Source organism: Lineus longissimus, chromosome 2 (assembly GCF_910592395.1).
Source record: "Lineus longissimus chromosome 2, tnLinLong1.2, whole genome shotgun sequence".
Taxonomy (NCBI): Eukaryota; Metazoa; Nemertea; class Pilidiophora; order Heteronemertea; family Lineidae; genus Lineus; species Lineus longissimus.
Window position 1 is genome coordinate 5,747,570 of NC_088309.1, and position 16,842 is coordinate 5,764,411.

A 16,842-nucleotide genomic window follows, 5' to 3' on the forward strand; every position below is an offset into this window, starting at 1 on the left:
AATGGTATTATACAGAATGTTATTCATTATATTCAATGAATGAACACATAAACGATACACTCTTAATCTGCTTCAGGGTTGCATCATACCATGGAGGTATAAACCTCCATGATCATACGTAGCGATAATAAAGAAAATTGCGTCATTTCACACAAATCAGCACGGTTCCGTGTAGTAATGCGATCTTTACGAGATACTGCCTATACGCACCTTGTTCTCTCAAATGATAGACTGGTGGGCGTCTTCAATCAAGGCTGTTTTTGTCAACCGTGGTTAATTTCGCTGGAGTTTCAAAGATGTCCCTTAAAAAGATGTTCATCAGCTTTAGCGTATTAGGATCATTTCAAATTCCCCAAAGCACGAAAAAATATTGAATTGCTAATGAGGGTGCCATGTAATATTCTACTGCTCTTTTAACGACCTTCCGCACATTTTTTCCATTGCTTTTGAAGTTTATTGATTTCTTGAAATCCCACATTCTTATAGCTATTAGATCGTTTCGGGGGACTCGAAGGATCGATATTATATTATGAAAAAAGTAGCGTAATTTGTAACAACATGGTTGCCCGCACTCGTTTTCTTCGCTTTGATCTATAGCCTCATTAAAATGTTCGCCTTCCAAAATGCGTACTTGTGTTTCGCAGTGCCCGGAGACAATTTTTATTAGAAAAGGAGAAAATACCAAACACCATAAGAAAGTACCTTCCAAAAATTGCCTGTGCAGTATTAAAACAGAACCTTGAATCTGGCACCTTTTCTACCGATGGTCAAGTTGACCAGATAGGAAATGAGAAACGTCAAAGTAAAAAGAAAAGCAAAATCCTGTTCTAGCCACGAGGTGATTTCGATCGAAAGATTGCCCATGAAAAAGCATTCACTAAGGTTGTTTTTCGTCATGTCCCCGAAATGGGATACGAATTGCTGGCAAATATTTGATTGGTGAAAGTGCGGATTCTTTGTGGACAATCAGTTTGTACGTGGTCCCTAGTGATCGTGGTTTCCCCAGACAACCACATTATCACCACATGAAGGTTCTGGGTGATTTCTTCTGTGTTTGTCCGGGGTGCAAAAAGGTGCGCTTTTGTTCCGATGTCAGCGGACTGGACCCACTGTTTGAGGCAAACACAGAAACCCCATCCAGCATAAAAAGCAGAAATGATAATCAAGCATGGCATATTCTCTCTGCCACATAGCTTTCATGTTGAATTAGTCACAGTACATCATACATTGCGATCGAGCAGTGTAATCGGGTTGAAAATGGCTGCGGCCATACATTCGTACTCTTATTTCGTGCTAAAATTACAAGAAACATCTAAAGCTTAAAATAAAACATTTCAACTGTTGTATGTATCACTTCACTTCTTCGTCACTGCAGACTTTTTTTATAAGTTTAAAGAAACGATCAAACAATCTGCATTCGGTATATAAGCTTTTCTACGACTTTGTAATGAAATCAATTATTTCCATGATTTACTATCAATTTCAATATAATGCGCTGATCAAATTATTTACTCTCTTAAATCTATAATAAGTTGAGCTTCAACATACGAGATCGTGATACTCAACTTCTTTATGTAAATAAAGATGGTTTTCAAACAGAACTAATTATGAATTGAGCTTCGAAATAAGAAATGAAAAGTTAATGTATAATTTTTTTCATACAAAATGAATGTCTCATTTTTTTCATACAAGTAAATACTACGTGTAGTGTTGTTTTAAAGAGACCATGATTGGTAGTTATTACTTTTATTGCCATGCCTGAGTCAACAGATTTTGTCATTACATATTTTCACCGGACCCCCTTCAAATCACTCGAGATCCGAGGCAAACTGAATATAACCTGAGCGACGACCCAGCCGTTATTAAACTTCATTGCTAGCAGTGATTATATATTTCAGTTAGCAGTAAAACTGCACAACCTCTAAAATTAAGTTTAGGTCGCACGTTCCTGTCCTAGCTTAATGATGACGTTTCAAATTCTTCTCCTGCTCGGGGCAACGCTTGCTCTGGCGTTCGGAAAGGGTACAAATTCTGGTAAGTCCAACCCCTCTTTAGTACAGTGCATGGGCTCGGTTTTCTGAAGACTAACTGACCGCTCTAGAATATAAACGTTAGCATTACAAATTCTGATATAATGTTCATAAGTATATCTGTCACGCATGGCAATACGCTTCATTTTGTTCGTGCTATCGGTAGTTTTGAGCAGGTTTTTTTACAACAAGTAATTTCACAGTCGGTGCGATAGGAACTACAATGTACGCATATGTCAAAATGCTAAAAATATCAGTATAAAGTAGTTGATTTCACTAACTAGATTTAAGAGAACAGGCCAATTCATAAACACTAGACGGAATTTGTCACCTCGGTGATGCTGTAAAACGGGGACAATCGCGTCGCTAAAATGTTCGCAAGAAACCCCATCTCGCCTTTTCACATACATGTACATGTACACGTCGATTAATTTTAATGGATGGATTACAATACTCGCAGTTTTTAGGGGCAAATTTATACTTTCATTAAAGCTGCAGAAACACTTTGTTCCTAACAAGCGGGTACGATGCTGGTTGGCGAACTGGTTCTTTTCATAGAAGAAACGAGCGACTGGAGGAGTCTGAGGACCTCTCAGAGGGTTTCGACACGTGGCGCTTTACAGAAAATCTTCCCGCTTCCACTCGCCCGCCCAAAGCTGGCTGTGGCATCTTTGGTGTGCCGTTTTGAATTAATACATATCGCATCTCCGAATTTCGTCAGGACGTGTACACGATGTCATCATCATACTGCATTGGATGCTTTGTTATATTGTCATTGCAGGCTGCGCGCCCCTGGACATCGCCTTCTTGATTGATGAGAGTGCGAGCATTCCCGATAAAGACTTTAAGGAGGTGCTGCGTTTCTCCGACGCCCTTGTTAGTCAACTGGCGAAGGACGCGGACGTCAAGGTCGGAATCATTGATTTCTCCACTGAAGCAGGTGCGTACAAACCTAAGAAATATGTGTGCTCGAGAGTCTAGGCAGGTCTCTTTCCAGCATGTCCACCCAGATGTCATGGGTAGGTCAGAAATGCTCAGATTGTAGCGCTGGTTGAGCAGGTGGCTCATCTCTGTGAAGTCGGACTGAAAGACTTCAGGACAGGCCGGTGTAATGTTTTTGAGTGTTTCTGTTTTTCAGTGTTTCCCCTCATGGGAACGCTCAAAAATAGATTGACAAGTTTTTCTGTGTATCCCCCCTATTGAAAAGTCGTGGTCTCTCTAGCTGCCTATTGTTTGGAAACACTGACACATGGGGAACAACCACAGATGTTACACCGGGGCTAAAGTATATAGTGTAAAGTCGGATGATAACCTAATATTGTTGTGATGTAAAACTTAATCTGGCCCACATTGCTCATTCGTCTAGTTTTCCTTTAAATTGGGGAAGTGCGCTTTTTCAGACGGTTTTAAAAACGATCGATCATAAATCGATGATTGACAGAATGGTACCATGAAAAAAGTTGCACTTATCGAAAGCATTCAAGCAAATGATGAGTAGGTTTTGACGACTAATCCTCGCTTATGACAAACTAAGAACGAATACGATCAATTCGTTGTTGTTAAGGAGTAACATTTATTGATCTGTGTATGGTGTCTGAAGTGTAAGCCATCCCGCATTGCTGAAGGCCATATTTTTTACTTCTGATTTGTAGGGCATCAGCACCCTAACCAACGGACCGTTTACTGTGACATGATGCATGACTTTCGGTAACCATACTGACCGTCGGTTTTTTCACAGTGCTATCCTTCAAAAATACATCCGTGTGTGTGAATCGCGGGCGATAAAGGAAAATAAAAAAGGCGAATTTCACCCCTATTCAATCAGTGCAGGTGAAATTTACTCCAGTTTCAGATATCGTCAGTAACCATTGCAGTTCATTTTGTCCTTTACTTCAGTACCCACTCTATGGTTGAATGACCCGGCGAACAACGAAGGTGCATCAGCAGTCGGGAAGAAGTTTCTCGGTGTCGTCCGATCCGCCGAAAACTTCAACACGAACACGCATCTCGCCTTCTTCATCGCCCGGACACAGATGCTGAACACTTCCTTCGGTGTGGGCACCCGGTGTGTAGCCACCAGGGTAGTGATCCTCATCACTGACGGTCTCCCTTCATGGCCCACGGACGCCTACATGGAAGCCACAGCAACACTGGCCCAGGACATCGCGGTGTTCGTCATCGGGACAGGGCCCGATGACAACTTTGGATCAGGAATGGGAAGTAGGTACCTCCTTGCCGCTTATTTCACCGGCGGGGATGTGTCCAATGTATTCCGGGCGACGAACTATGCTGAGCTGCAAAGCATGGTTGCAAGCATTAAAGGCTCATTATGCCAAGGTAAGTTTAAAGAGCTGCTGCGACAAATTCATTTTTTCCCCAAAAGTCCACCTTTAAATAAACCTCGACTTGTGTTTGTGAATAGGTGCAAGGCCAACCGACAGCGACGACGGTGGTATTAAAGGCGAACATCGACTGAGGGGAAACCGTCACCGAGTACTGGCCATTACTTTTCCATTTGTCAAACGGTGCGAAATCGTTGCGACTTCTTAATTTTTTTCTCAAAATGCAATCCATCATTGTCCTTGCAGTTTCGAATGTCAGGACAAAAGCATCGCAGATTTCCAAACTGGACACCAAGGCATATAAAGAGAACCCAGCCAATGCCGCAAATGATCCCAAAAGTCGAAATAGGCCGGGACAATGCAAGTAGTGTTTCTGGATACGAAAAGGATCTGTCCTTATAACTACTATCAAAGTAGGTAACTGTCACTGTTACAACGTAAAACACTGTAGTTGAAGAAATAAAAAAATCATGTAAGGAGGAATACTGTTCTTTGGCTTATCACTTGGCGATGATAGTGGACATTCAGGTGTCTCAAGGCAGAGGCTGTTTTTGAGGTGTAGATATGCTCGATTGGTTGTCTCCAATACCGATACGCGCAGTCACCGGGGAACTCGGTCTTATCTGTAGTAACGAGTAACTGGTACCCTAACTTTCCTGCAGCACATTATTGGTGTCACAAACTGATTTGTCGTGGTTACAATGTCCATCACTGACTTGTCCAAGATGGCTGCAGCACCATTGAACAAACATAATTAATAGGTATAGAACCTAAAGTTTAGGTATTTCAAACCAGCCCATCTTTAGTGGTGAATCGACAGATCTTTATTCTGTTTTCATTACGCTTACTATTCATTCACTGTTTATCATTGCCAGACATATATTACAGTATTCTTAAGAGCCTACGTGTTTCTTGGTCATGTTGGTCGCCCAAAGGAACTTCGAAGCAGGCTAACACAATCTGCTCATTAGCCCTCTTCCACATGAAAGACCGGTCCTTATTGAATTAGCGTTCGCATTAAAAACCTACCACACATAGAACGCTAATATCATTTGGTGATGAAATTAAAGAGGATTTCCAGGTCTGTCAATAAACGCCAGTAAGGACAGAGTTCAGTGGGTGACTGAAAGACTGAAAGTGCTTTTAGTGCGATTTTTCCATCTTGAACGTGCATAATGATCTCACCATTTTTAACGTGTGTGATCCTACCAGTACATTGCGCCTCAGATAGTGAACATGAAACGACGCATACTTTGCCACATCAGCTCATACATCTTCGCACATGATTCAAAGACAAAATCCTGACTCATCCATTTCGTTGTATTCGGCACAATAACTTACGACCATAAGATGAATTGATACAAACGATGCAAAATACTGATTGAAATGATCTAGTTTTCAATATGCCAAATGTATTTGAAAATGGGTGGGTTTTTCAGATCAATGCCAGTTATGAAAAATGAATTAATATCGATAAGTGCGCCGCCCTGAACAGACCGTATCGAATTCCTTGAGGATATATTGGTTATTTCATGCTCAGCCAATCGTGGTCCCAGAACTACTCAATAAATAACCATGTAGCCATGTAAAGCATGGAGGGTTTCGATATCAATAGCATTGAAATATTGGCTGGAGGCACGCTTCACTGGAAGGATAACAAGTCATATTTCATTCCGTGTTATGAACACTAACACTATATTCCCTTGATAGCTTCATGTATCAAGCTTTAATATATCGGATGGGCTTTGAAAACCTTTCGAACAATAATGAGCGAATGGAATTTATAATCCATTTCATAATTTTCTACAATGATGTCTGGTAATGATATTAACTAGGTGACAGCCTCAGCAAAGCCTCTGTAAGTCTGCCCGTCACCATGCTGATACAATCTACGAGAAAAGGGAAGGCCTGTGCCGTTTCGAAATGAATTAAGGAATTGAACCCGAGGCGGAGGACCTTGGTTGAGTTACCAAGACACTCGAGGGTGGAGCTAAAATACAGTCCAAACCCGAGCCGACAGGCGAGGGTTTGGACGAAATTTTAGCTCCACCCGAGAGTGTCTTGGTAACTCAACCAAGGTCCGAAGCCGAGGGTTCAATTTCTATTCTAAAATACCTCAAACTTAAAAAGATAGGCCACGAAATAACTTGAATATGTGCGAATTTGGCAAATTCCATCCATCGCCTGCCCGGAGCGCCGGTAGCGCCGTTGTTTACATTATGTTACGGCAGCCCGTATAGGAAGTCCGGATCGGCTCGCTCAAGTGACGCTAAAATCCGCGCAAATGGGCTATTTGGAGCGTTTTTCTCAGCAAATATGTGTAGTGCTCATTAAAAAACTTAGGGTGGTTGATGCTTCCTTGGCTGATTTGTGTTTGAAGCAGTGTTTTGAGAGCCTCAAACTTCTGAAGTGAGCTGTGTGCATGGTTCCACATTTTAGTGCAACCCGAGGGAACTTTGGTAGAGCATCTTGGTTGCGTGTCCAAAACACTCCGCTCTCAGAACGAGGCTTATGCATTTTCCATTTAAAAGTTGACTTTACGGTACCAAGGTATTTTAGAATAAACATTAATTGGCCTCCAGTATGCAGCGACCAGAGTAACAGCTGAGTTACATAAAGTGACAATAAATGCATTTGGCTTAGCTGTCCAGCCAATTTAGGGATAGGGTAACTGGTCACGTTTATGGCAACCAGGCTTATGAGAGGTTGGTCTTTATTCAGATTCAACGTACGACAAATTGATTTACTCAGTCTCGTCTGCTGATACTGTTATCATAGAAATATCACATGGATACTAAAGAGAGGCCGTCCCATATCACGAGCGTGTTATGTAAAGGCGATAAACAATCTATATTACATCGTGGAGAAACATTAATTGTGGTTTATTGTGACAAGAGGAAAAGGTGATATCGGTACACTATCGGTATTGGCAACCATTATACGCTCATATTCACGCAGGCTCCTAATTCAACCTGTTGGCTCCTACTTCAACCTGTGGTGGCTCCTAATAGCATTCCGCGAAGATGACGTCACTGCAGCTGCTGCCCTCTATTTCCCCATCGCTGAATTACAGGCAATGTCGGACAAACATACGGTTTCGTAATGGATTCAGGCTTTCTAACTAGGGCAGTTAGATTCAATCTGGCACATGTCCGAGTGTTGGTAATACTACATAATTGTTCTGAATATTTCTCTCTCTGACTCTATGGTATCATTCATGCTAAAAACAATGCAGGGTCAAAGATAATTGACTTTGAAATAAGCTCAAATGCGTAGAAATAAGTGTCGATGTCCGACTGTCACGTGACTAAAACGTCATCAATATCTTATGCAAATGACCTTGTGAGCTATAAATAGTAACTTCGCGGGATGCTATTCAACCTGCTGGCTCCTACAATAACCTACTGGTTCCTACTTCAACCCGTGGTGGATGGTTCACAATTGATACGATCGTTGAAACGAATCTTTTCGATTTACATTGGAACAAAATTGAAAATAAGCTAATGAAGAGGTTCCAGTATTTTCCAAATCACCATTGTTTATATGCCACATAAGAACTGAATACAAATTAATCCCAGGAAGTTGAACTAACAAGAACACAGGGAGCATCACACTAAATCAACAACCGGCCATTTTATTATGTCGACTCGGAAGAAGACAAATTAGGTGGAGAGGCCATGAATCAAAATCATCATTGAGCCAGGCAAGTGGTAAATCATGGAGATCACGAGGATAAATGGCAAAGCTGCCAGGTTTATATACCGGCCCGGCGCAGATACGTATTCAACTTGATAGCGTGAACGCTGCAGTAATACGATAAGGTGGTGTTGGTAATCACTGGCGTGAAATCTTGCGGTTGGAGTTGACAAATTGCATTGGGAGGGAATATGCACGGTTGATGTGTGCTGGGAGTTGTACACTTTGCTGATGTGTGCCCTAATTGTCCACATGTACATCAGGCCGAATCCAGCAAACCGATATGCGTAGGCCAAGAATGAATACATTTTCTCAGGCTGTGAGAATATACCACAGGCGTGTCGGCGGTATAAAGGCGTAAACTAGTCTTGCACTACAACATGTAATCCCCAATCGCCTGCAGACTAAATCCTCCTCCTTCAGAAGCTAAAAGGTGTTGCCTGCCCACACGTTAATACGGTCTCGGCATTACCAACGGCACTGTTTATCCAGTTAATTTAGAGCCTCTCAGGGCGGCAGTGGTGATATTAGATTTATTAAGAGCTTCGTATTGAGTAGCGCTCCACGACAAGCCTGCGCAAACATTTTCATGATTCTGTAAGGAAGCTCTTAATACCCCGCAATATTGCTGAGTAAACACAATCGGTGCGGGGCTGCCCTGCTATTGCTTTCTTGGTGAGATATGTTCATTGCCTAACACATTCCGCGCAGCCATTAGATTATCACTCTTGAAGGTCCTGCCTATTGAATGGTCCCACTGATTCTGTCAACCATTAACCAAGCCCCGTCGATATTCAATATTCCTCTTGAGGGAATGATGCGAAAAGATGTGGAATGCGAGATCATTGAATGTGCCCACGAATAACTCAAGTCCAAACTCAATACTGACTTCGGCTATCATATGCATGCTGGAGCGGCTGCTGTGATCGATAATAGATCCATTTATGACCACAGTGATCAAGAAAATATAATACGCTGACAGTGGCTACTATCCATAAACTATTTCTTGCACTTGCAGGCTATTTTTAAGTGGGAATCGGTCACACATCTGCAGTTACCAGTGTTCTCCACAAGGCTATTCGTCAGGGTGGCCCACCTACCATGGCAGCTTACCACCCTAGCTTGGAAGAGCTACCCTACCTTGCTCTAGAAATTGGTAGAGGGTTCCTATATATATATATAGGGCCACCCTACCTCAAATTACTGGCCAACCTACCTTGTGTTGCACACTGGTAAAACGTCATGAAAATCAAGGATATCACCCTACCTTGAGAAAACCTTGAAGAAGACATATTAGTGTCCCGGGATAGTGAACATTATTCCGTCATACATAGCTTTGGTCAGATTGATGAAAACTGTCCAACGTGATCGACAAATAAAAGCTTTATTGGGGCGACAGCGAAGAGATAAACCTGCGTAAATACCGCTGAAATCAGGCTGATGCACCGGGGATGCACGCCGGCACGTCTTTGAAATATTTAGCTACCCAACAGTTGCAACTGCAGAGACAAAGTACAAATACAATATTTAAACAGTAAGTTAATCATTAGTAGATGACATTTATGATGATACATTACACGTATCTCTGTTGAGTTCCGATGGTATCACCAATACGACTGATCGGACGCTGATTAGCCTGACTCCAGCGTAGATCAAGTTCGGTCATTTGAGATATTACCCTTGGTGAGATATTACGTTTGGTGAAAGGGCCGCTGACTTCCCTTACATTAGGCACGCACATGATACATGCATCGTAAATCGACCTGCCTTAAGTACGTTCCCTCAGTCTTAGATAATCCAACATGGAGTTACTTCATTACTTAATGAGGGAATGGAGGGACCTGCCCAGACAATTCGTTAAGGAATTCCGGTATAGTAAATGTAAGCACATTTATATAAGCGAGTACTGTCTCAAAGTGCTTTGTATCTAGAAGCACACATCCTGCGCCATACTTGGCCATTTCAAACCAGTTGGAAGTACCAAGTGGCACTGGCCGAGCCTCGAACCCACGACATTTCGATAACACGTCAGACGCTCTTCAACTTGGCCACCACGCTGCAGTGAAATAAAGGCGTCAATAAAATTGTTGTGCCATCCCAGTGGCCCTTAAAAGGCCATCCCTCATCATAAATACATTTCCGTAATTCGAAATAAACTGTATATGCACATACTTGATTGGGTGTGAGAAAGAGTTAATACAGGCTAAGAATTTGAGGGCGTTAGTCTTTATGACCGACAATTCTTGGTGTAAGTTATGGAAATGGCCCCAATGGACTAATTCTTAACGTAGATTCTGGATCAATACTCTTGTGTGTGGCAATACATTTCAACGAAAGCTTTTTATCATGAATCATGCTGCCAGTGGGTGTCTTGGTAATCAATTACAGTGATGTAATGTTACCACTAATTGAATAGCGACTCAATTAGTTCCTTGATAGGGCGAAATCGCACATTCTAACATTTTCCTTCGCATCGTAATGAAACTCGTTTTTCTTAGGCAGCCGTATACGTAATTCGCTTAGTGTGCATGCTTTAAGCCGTTGGGCTGCGACGGAAGAATTTCTGCTCAGCTGTTCTTTCTGCAGGAACCCATAGAAATCCATGACATCGACATTTTCTGGATTCATTAGTTTTTCGTGCATCACAGACGGAAAGTTCACTCCGCGTAGTGCATCAGGAAATGCATTCCACTTTGCACTAAATGTAGCCAGTTGGATGTTCATGTATCATCATCATTTATGTTGTCCTCTTTGATGTGATGGATCGTGACAAATTAATTTAAGTGAATAAATTCAAGTTGAGAAATAATCAAATTAGATTTAGATTCTTTTTTTCATTTTTTCAAAATTATCTCGATGGTTATGTGGCGGAATGGTGCTGGTATCAATTCAATATTGAATATTATATTGATATCAAAATCTAATTAATAGATTGAAAAATGCAGCTTTTGAGATTTTAATTGTTTTAAGACTTGGTATCTAAGCCCAATAAGTAGGCAAATTGCTTGACACACCATCTGGCATTAACTGATTGGGAAAAGTTAGCGTGGATCAATATCCAGGACACGAAACAACAGATGGACTATTGAAATATCGATTGGACGTTCCTGTATTCATGTATAGCTGCTCTCATTTAAGCGGTTTAGATATAATCGGCTTATGCGTATGATTTTTTGTGTTTTGCCCTGGTTTGATGAAGGAACATGTTCAACTGCCTGTTGCAGTTGTTAAGACTTTGCCCCTTATACAGCATGATTCACTCGTTTGCCTGAAAGTTCGCGGAATCGTAACCTTAACAGCAAAATCACCAAGCAAATTCCCGTTGTAAAATATTTTCCGAAAGCACGGAGTCCAAAGAGACATAATCGAGGCACGGCTTCGATAACTGGCTGATTCTATCATTCTTGGTTTTCGTTTTGTGCACAATGTTTCCTCATTGGATTGCAACTTTTAAGTTTTTACCCGAGAAAAGCAGAAATCCTCAAAAGAGCAACTTCATGAAGGCCTACGGGCAATAGTCTCCCTTGTGCATGACGTGTTGATCCGGATGAAATGGGTGCTTATCCGTGAAAATAATATATGTTCCAGGGCCTCGATGTTTTATTTGTCATCGGAAATTTGGAAAAGGATACCATTCTGAGGAAGACCTGGAGGCGCGTTTAGAAACACAATCATACCATGCACAACATCTACATCTATTCTTTGTCTATTCTTTGTCTTCAGGCTGGGACACTACTGTAAGCGTGGTTGGGTTAGGGTATATGCTTTCCATTTCAAACACGATTTGCGGTGTGACAGGTCTAAAGAATTTACCAACGACACAACCTACGCATTCCTCTTTGGCTACAGGAGAGTCTTACTCTGGCTACTGTGAGTATATTGCCTCTGAGCAAAGCGGCGTCGTTGCCCTATCGAATGTACAGACTCAAGTGTACTACTTCGCCGCGCCCAACTGGACCTGACACCGAATGCAGCCGCGCGGATCTTCGGGTAACACGAACCCAGCATATGACACTTCAAGTACGAGGGAGGCACCTAGTCTAAGGCTATCCTCAAAGGTGAGACAAGAGATCAAAATGCCAACAACAAGAGGTCATCGCTGCGACCTGCGATATTCATTTGTATAATATTTGCGATGACAAGTAATGTTTTACCGGCAGACAATCGATCATGTTATCACTCATCGCAGCGATAATCATCTCAGTTTGCTGCGGTAACAACATCGGAGGCAGGGTGCACGTGTATGGACGTACTAATTCCAGTTACAGCACATCACATCGATCGGTTTCTGCGATGACAGAATCCAAACACGTCAAACCAGTCTCCCGGTATCTATTGCACAAGGCGACGAGGAATATCAATCCCGCTGAATGGATTGGGGAGCTGACCCATCGCAGACAGTGTTTACCTCCAAGTCAAGAGTGGCAACCAGATACTCCTGGGTGGAAGGAAGCAGTTTAAAGAGTCCTGCTTAGATACTAGAATATTCTAGTGTCCCTGACAGAGATACAATGTACATGTAACTTGGTGATTTAAAAGACGTACATGTGTAGTTGCCGAATTCTGCGCGACTGTAGAGCCTTTTCTATCCGCGAGGGACGCCCTTCATCAGCTTCAAACATGTCAAAAGACTCTTCAAGACTAAATGCTTTGTGAATTCGCCATCTTCCCTTATTTGGTATACCTTCAGGTTACGGCTTACTAGGGCTTACACAACATCTCACCTCAATCCGCTCCTATCAGTTTCCATCCCCGATACAAAAGAAGGAAAAGACGTAAATAAGGGACCATCTCAAGAAACGTATATCATGATTGATGCCACAAAAGACAAAACGCGTTTCGTCTCTACCTCATCCCACCCCGCTTCCAAAAGACTATCATGCGGCATCACTGATTTCCATATCAACATGTTAGAAGTAAAAGACACTAACACGTGTACCCCCTCCCCTGGCTAGGCATAATTAGCCTTCTTTGGCATCAACGATATTGATATGGTACCTAAATCATTCCCTGTGTTCGATCATTGAGCAGAGATCAAAGACACCTCAAGAAGACTTACAAATTATTCACCTCCGCCGCGCCTCATTACCGACTCGAGACCCCTGGGACACCGGAAAAATTACCGGATCAGCTAGCTACCCTAATACCACTAACCTTGAAAATAAATAACTTATTGAACACTCGCTATGGTGATAACATCGTGAATGACGGCGAACAGCTATCTTCAGTAGCGCTACGCTGATGTGGATTGACAACACTTGCGATTGTGACTCATTTTTAAAAAATCGTTGGTTTCTCTTCACTCCACTACATCTACATTGAATTTGAAGAGTTCGTTCGACAAAACTATTACTATTAGCCACACTTTTTAGTATATAAGGAAAATGCACACGTAATGCAAAGACACATAGAAGATTGTCACACATTCGCCCGTAACGTTTTTAGTTTGGTTATTTTGAAATTTTGCAGATGTAACCGGTCAATATATTAACCGAGAGCAGCCTCTAGTGATGTGACAGCGAGTCCGACTAAAGACAGATGGACCTCGGATGACCTCTTATTCCCCAATGGATGAATACCTGCCCCAAATCAATCCAATGGTTGTTTGTCATAAGTGTTTATTTCAGGTGTTTAATGTGTGTTGAGTATTAAATGAACACACGGACAGTAAACAATCAAATGAACATGAAAATAAACGATTGAGCTCTTGTCAAATGGCTTCAGTCGATTAAGGAGGTAACTGGCAGGCACATTTATAATTCAGCTCCCTCTCTGTGAGCATCACAAGTCCAAGCTGCCGGGACTGATATATTCCGACATATATTTCCGTACCTATATTTACTCCTGGGTGGGGAGAAAAGACAGCAATGATCCCTCCGAGAGACGAACACTCCTGATTATGAGCCCGGCGTTTAACCACCATGCCACTGATCTCCCCTGAAAAACATTCCATGACACTTGGTACATATATGCTAGTACATGTATTTCTCAGTACATAAACAGGTGTGGTATAACACAGCAAATTACGTGTACGTGAAAAATCAAATTGCTTGATCCTTTGACGGTTTCCTAGCAGCGGTTTTGCCATTATCGACTGCCTAATCACTAATTTGCTTCAAAACGATCAGCCCTGTAGTTTGTCACTCAGGCTTTAAAAACAAATTGAGTCTGGATTGATTAGATGTCATTTCCTCGTTGCAAGAACGCATCGGTGATGCGTAGTCGTTAGGGAAAAAGTGAAATTCGTGACAAAACATAAGAGGATGCACTGGAGCAAAAAACAGAAAGATGTGGAGTTATGATATGGGACGCATGGGATGGGAGTGTAGTAGAGGGTGTTCCGGTGAAAAAAGTACAGATCGACAACTGGATGAAAACAGCAGACTGTCCATGTCAAGTACTCCCCGACCGGGGCACTCCGAAACACAAAATAAGGCACTTTTGTTTCCGCTACTTCTCGCGATTGAAACTTAAGTCTTCACACTCACAGTCCGATCTCTAAACACTTTTATTTACTACAAAATCACAAAATAGCAGTAGTTTAGCACCATTTACATGAGATTTGCAGAATTTTGATAGCATTTTCTTTGGGTTAGCGCCTGAGATCACCTCGCGGAGGAAGCGATGACCTTTCCAGAAAATCCTACCTCGAATCGAGGAATGTCCTTGAGAAATGTTTGCTGGTTCTCAAGGGTGGTGACGTGAAGGATGGGCCGCCAGTTGTTAGCCAACTCCGAGGGAATAACGCTAAGCGTAGTGTGGTCGATAATTGGCCATCAATGACGAAGAAATTGCCTCAGGTTTAGGGTCGCTTAGGAGACACAAGGTTCATGATCACTAAACTGAACAATCACTGATTAGTTGTAATCAAAATATAATCGTATGGTCTGGGTAATCACAATAGATAATAAAACGAACTTTCCGGTTCACATATATTTGTGGCTCAATTAAATTTTGGAAGACATCCACCTCGCATCGTCATTTAACAAAATTTTAAAATGCGTATGCATGACTACGCGACTAACATCATTGACAAACGGTGACCATTGCCTTCATGTCTGTCCCTATGCTGCCTCTGATAAGAGTGTTGTACCGCCAGCTTTTACATCGATATTCCAATATCACAGTACACCATCATCGCAAATATGTATTGGATTTATATTCAGTATCATCTGCACTCCACAGGTGCAGCAATATATCAATGTTGTTTTCGGATAGAGGGTCTTCCCTTGCTGTCATGATCATTGGGTAGGAGAACGATGACTTGACCAGGTGTCATTGATCCCTTCTCCCTGCGGTCGCCACAATCTCTCCATTGGAATAATCGGTGCGAAATAACAACATGACGTTGAGGGAAGACGCATTCGCTTGGCTAGCGACGCAGTTTTTTAGTCTCCAGTGCCATCAGGGAGCCAGTGGACTAGAAGCTCTGATTCTCGGCTATATCGGTCAAGAGGTTTGAACCCACAGTCGGCGTGAGACCTGCATGTATAGGCAGGCCTCTTTGCCCAACTTGCCTAACTCAATCCAGTTGCGTCAATGGTTACTCGTCAGAAACGCTCAAGTAAGCACTAAAAAAAAATCATTGGGGGAATTTTACGGAAAAGTGTCCGGACAGACCTTAAACTAGCTTGCTCTTTGGATAGACCGGGGTTAAAGTCGTAGTCGGGGCTACAGTCGCAATATCCCCATTTGTTTTGACATGCAGGGGATGAGATTGCCAAACCCATGACTTACAATAGTCTGTAGGAGGGGGCAAATATGCGAGTGGAGAACCGACTTCAAGAATAACCTTCGTGCTCGTAACACCCAATCATTGGTGATCTCCCAGCAACGGGTCATCTCCCCCCGACAGTAATGTACAGAATTAATCTAACTTACAACTACGAATTACGCCGTCATGGTCATAATTAAATCGTTTACCAGCACAACGGTCAAGATTGCCCACACGCATTTCTCTGACAAGTCAGACTCTGACGGATGAATCAAAAGAGATCGATTTAGCTCCACGACGGGCCTGGGAGTGCTGGGACACGGTTAATCGGGACCATTGACAACCATCCAGGACAGGAATCACTCATCGCGTCGGTTGTGTTCTACTGCTGATGTGGGAGTGCTCGGCTGCAAGAAATCACGGCTGCTCACAACCATCCACAGGGACACTCATCTGTCCTGGTCGATTGGGTAGAGTTCTACTACGAGTCGACTGACCTGGGAGGAGTGCGGGGCCGAAAGAAATCACGGCCATTCACAACAATCGAACACAGGAACACTCACGTTCAGTGTAAACCTACCCTAAAGGACTGATTCTTCTATAGAGGTTAAATTAAAAACCACTCGAGTTTGTTTATTTCACGCATCTGTAAAGCATCTAGTTAATAAAGGAGACGTACCGAATCTCACCCTAGTTTATCATAATCTGCCCTGTTATCATCATTAGTACACCAAATTGCCCCTAAACGGTAGCCTCCGTGAAAGGCGACACAATTAAAGGAGTGCCGTCTTCGTTAATTCGTTGGCGTCTGGCACCATTACCAGTAATAAGTTGGGGGTCATCCCATTCAAGAGAACACGGAGCCTAAGGAACACACGCTAACACTTGAACCGAGCAAGGCGTTTTATTTCCGATCAGGGTGTCTCTGATGAGATGTTATACAGGATGAATTATTCAAGAGTGCGTTGATTAAACTGTCACTATACCTGGTTCCATGTCCTTACCATGACTGCCCAAATACAACCCGTATTGCAGAAATGGCAACAAGAAGCTAAGTGGT

General features: G+C 42.5%; 2 protein-coding genes across 2 annotated transcripts in view; one reads left to right on the top strand and one right to left on the bottom strand.

The window, feature by feature from the left end:
• Window positions 1-16,842, bottom strand: part of LOC135503453 (ras-like protein family member 10B) — a 59,274-nt gene that overhangs the window by 28,166 nt on the left and 14,266 nt on the right. The window lies entirely within an intron of this gene.
• LOC135483665 (uncharacterized) lies at window positions 1,894-4,847 on the top strand. Its single transcript, XM_064764664.1, has 4 exons — window positions 1,894-2,034; window positions 2,812-2,970; window positions 3,927-4,367; window positions 4,619-4,847. Exons 1-4 carry the CDS (start codon window positions 1,962-1,964, stop codon window positions 4,738-4,740), a joined length of 795 nt encoding a protein of 264 aa, XP_064620734.1. The 5' UTR covers window positions 1,894-1,961; the 3' UTR covers window positions 4,741-4,847.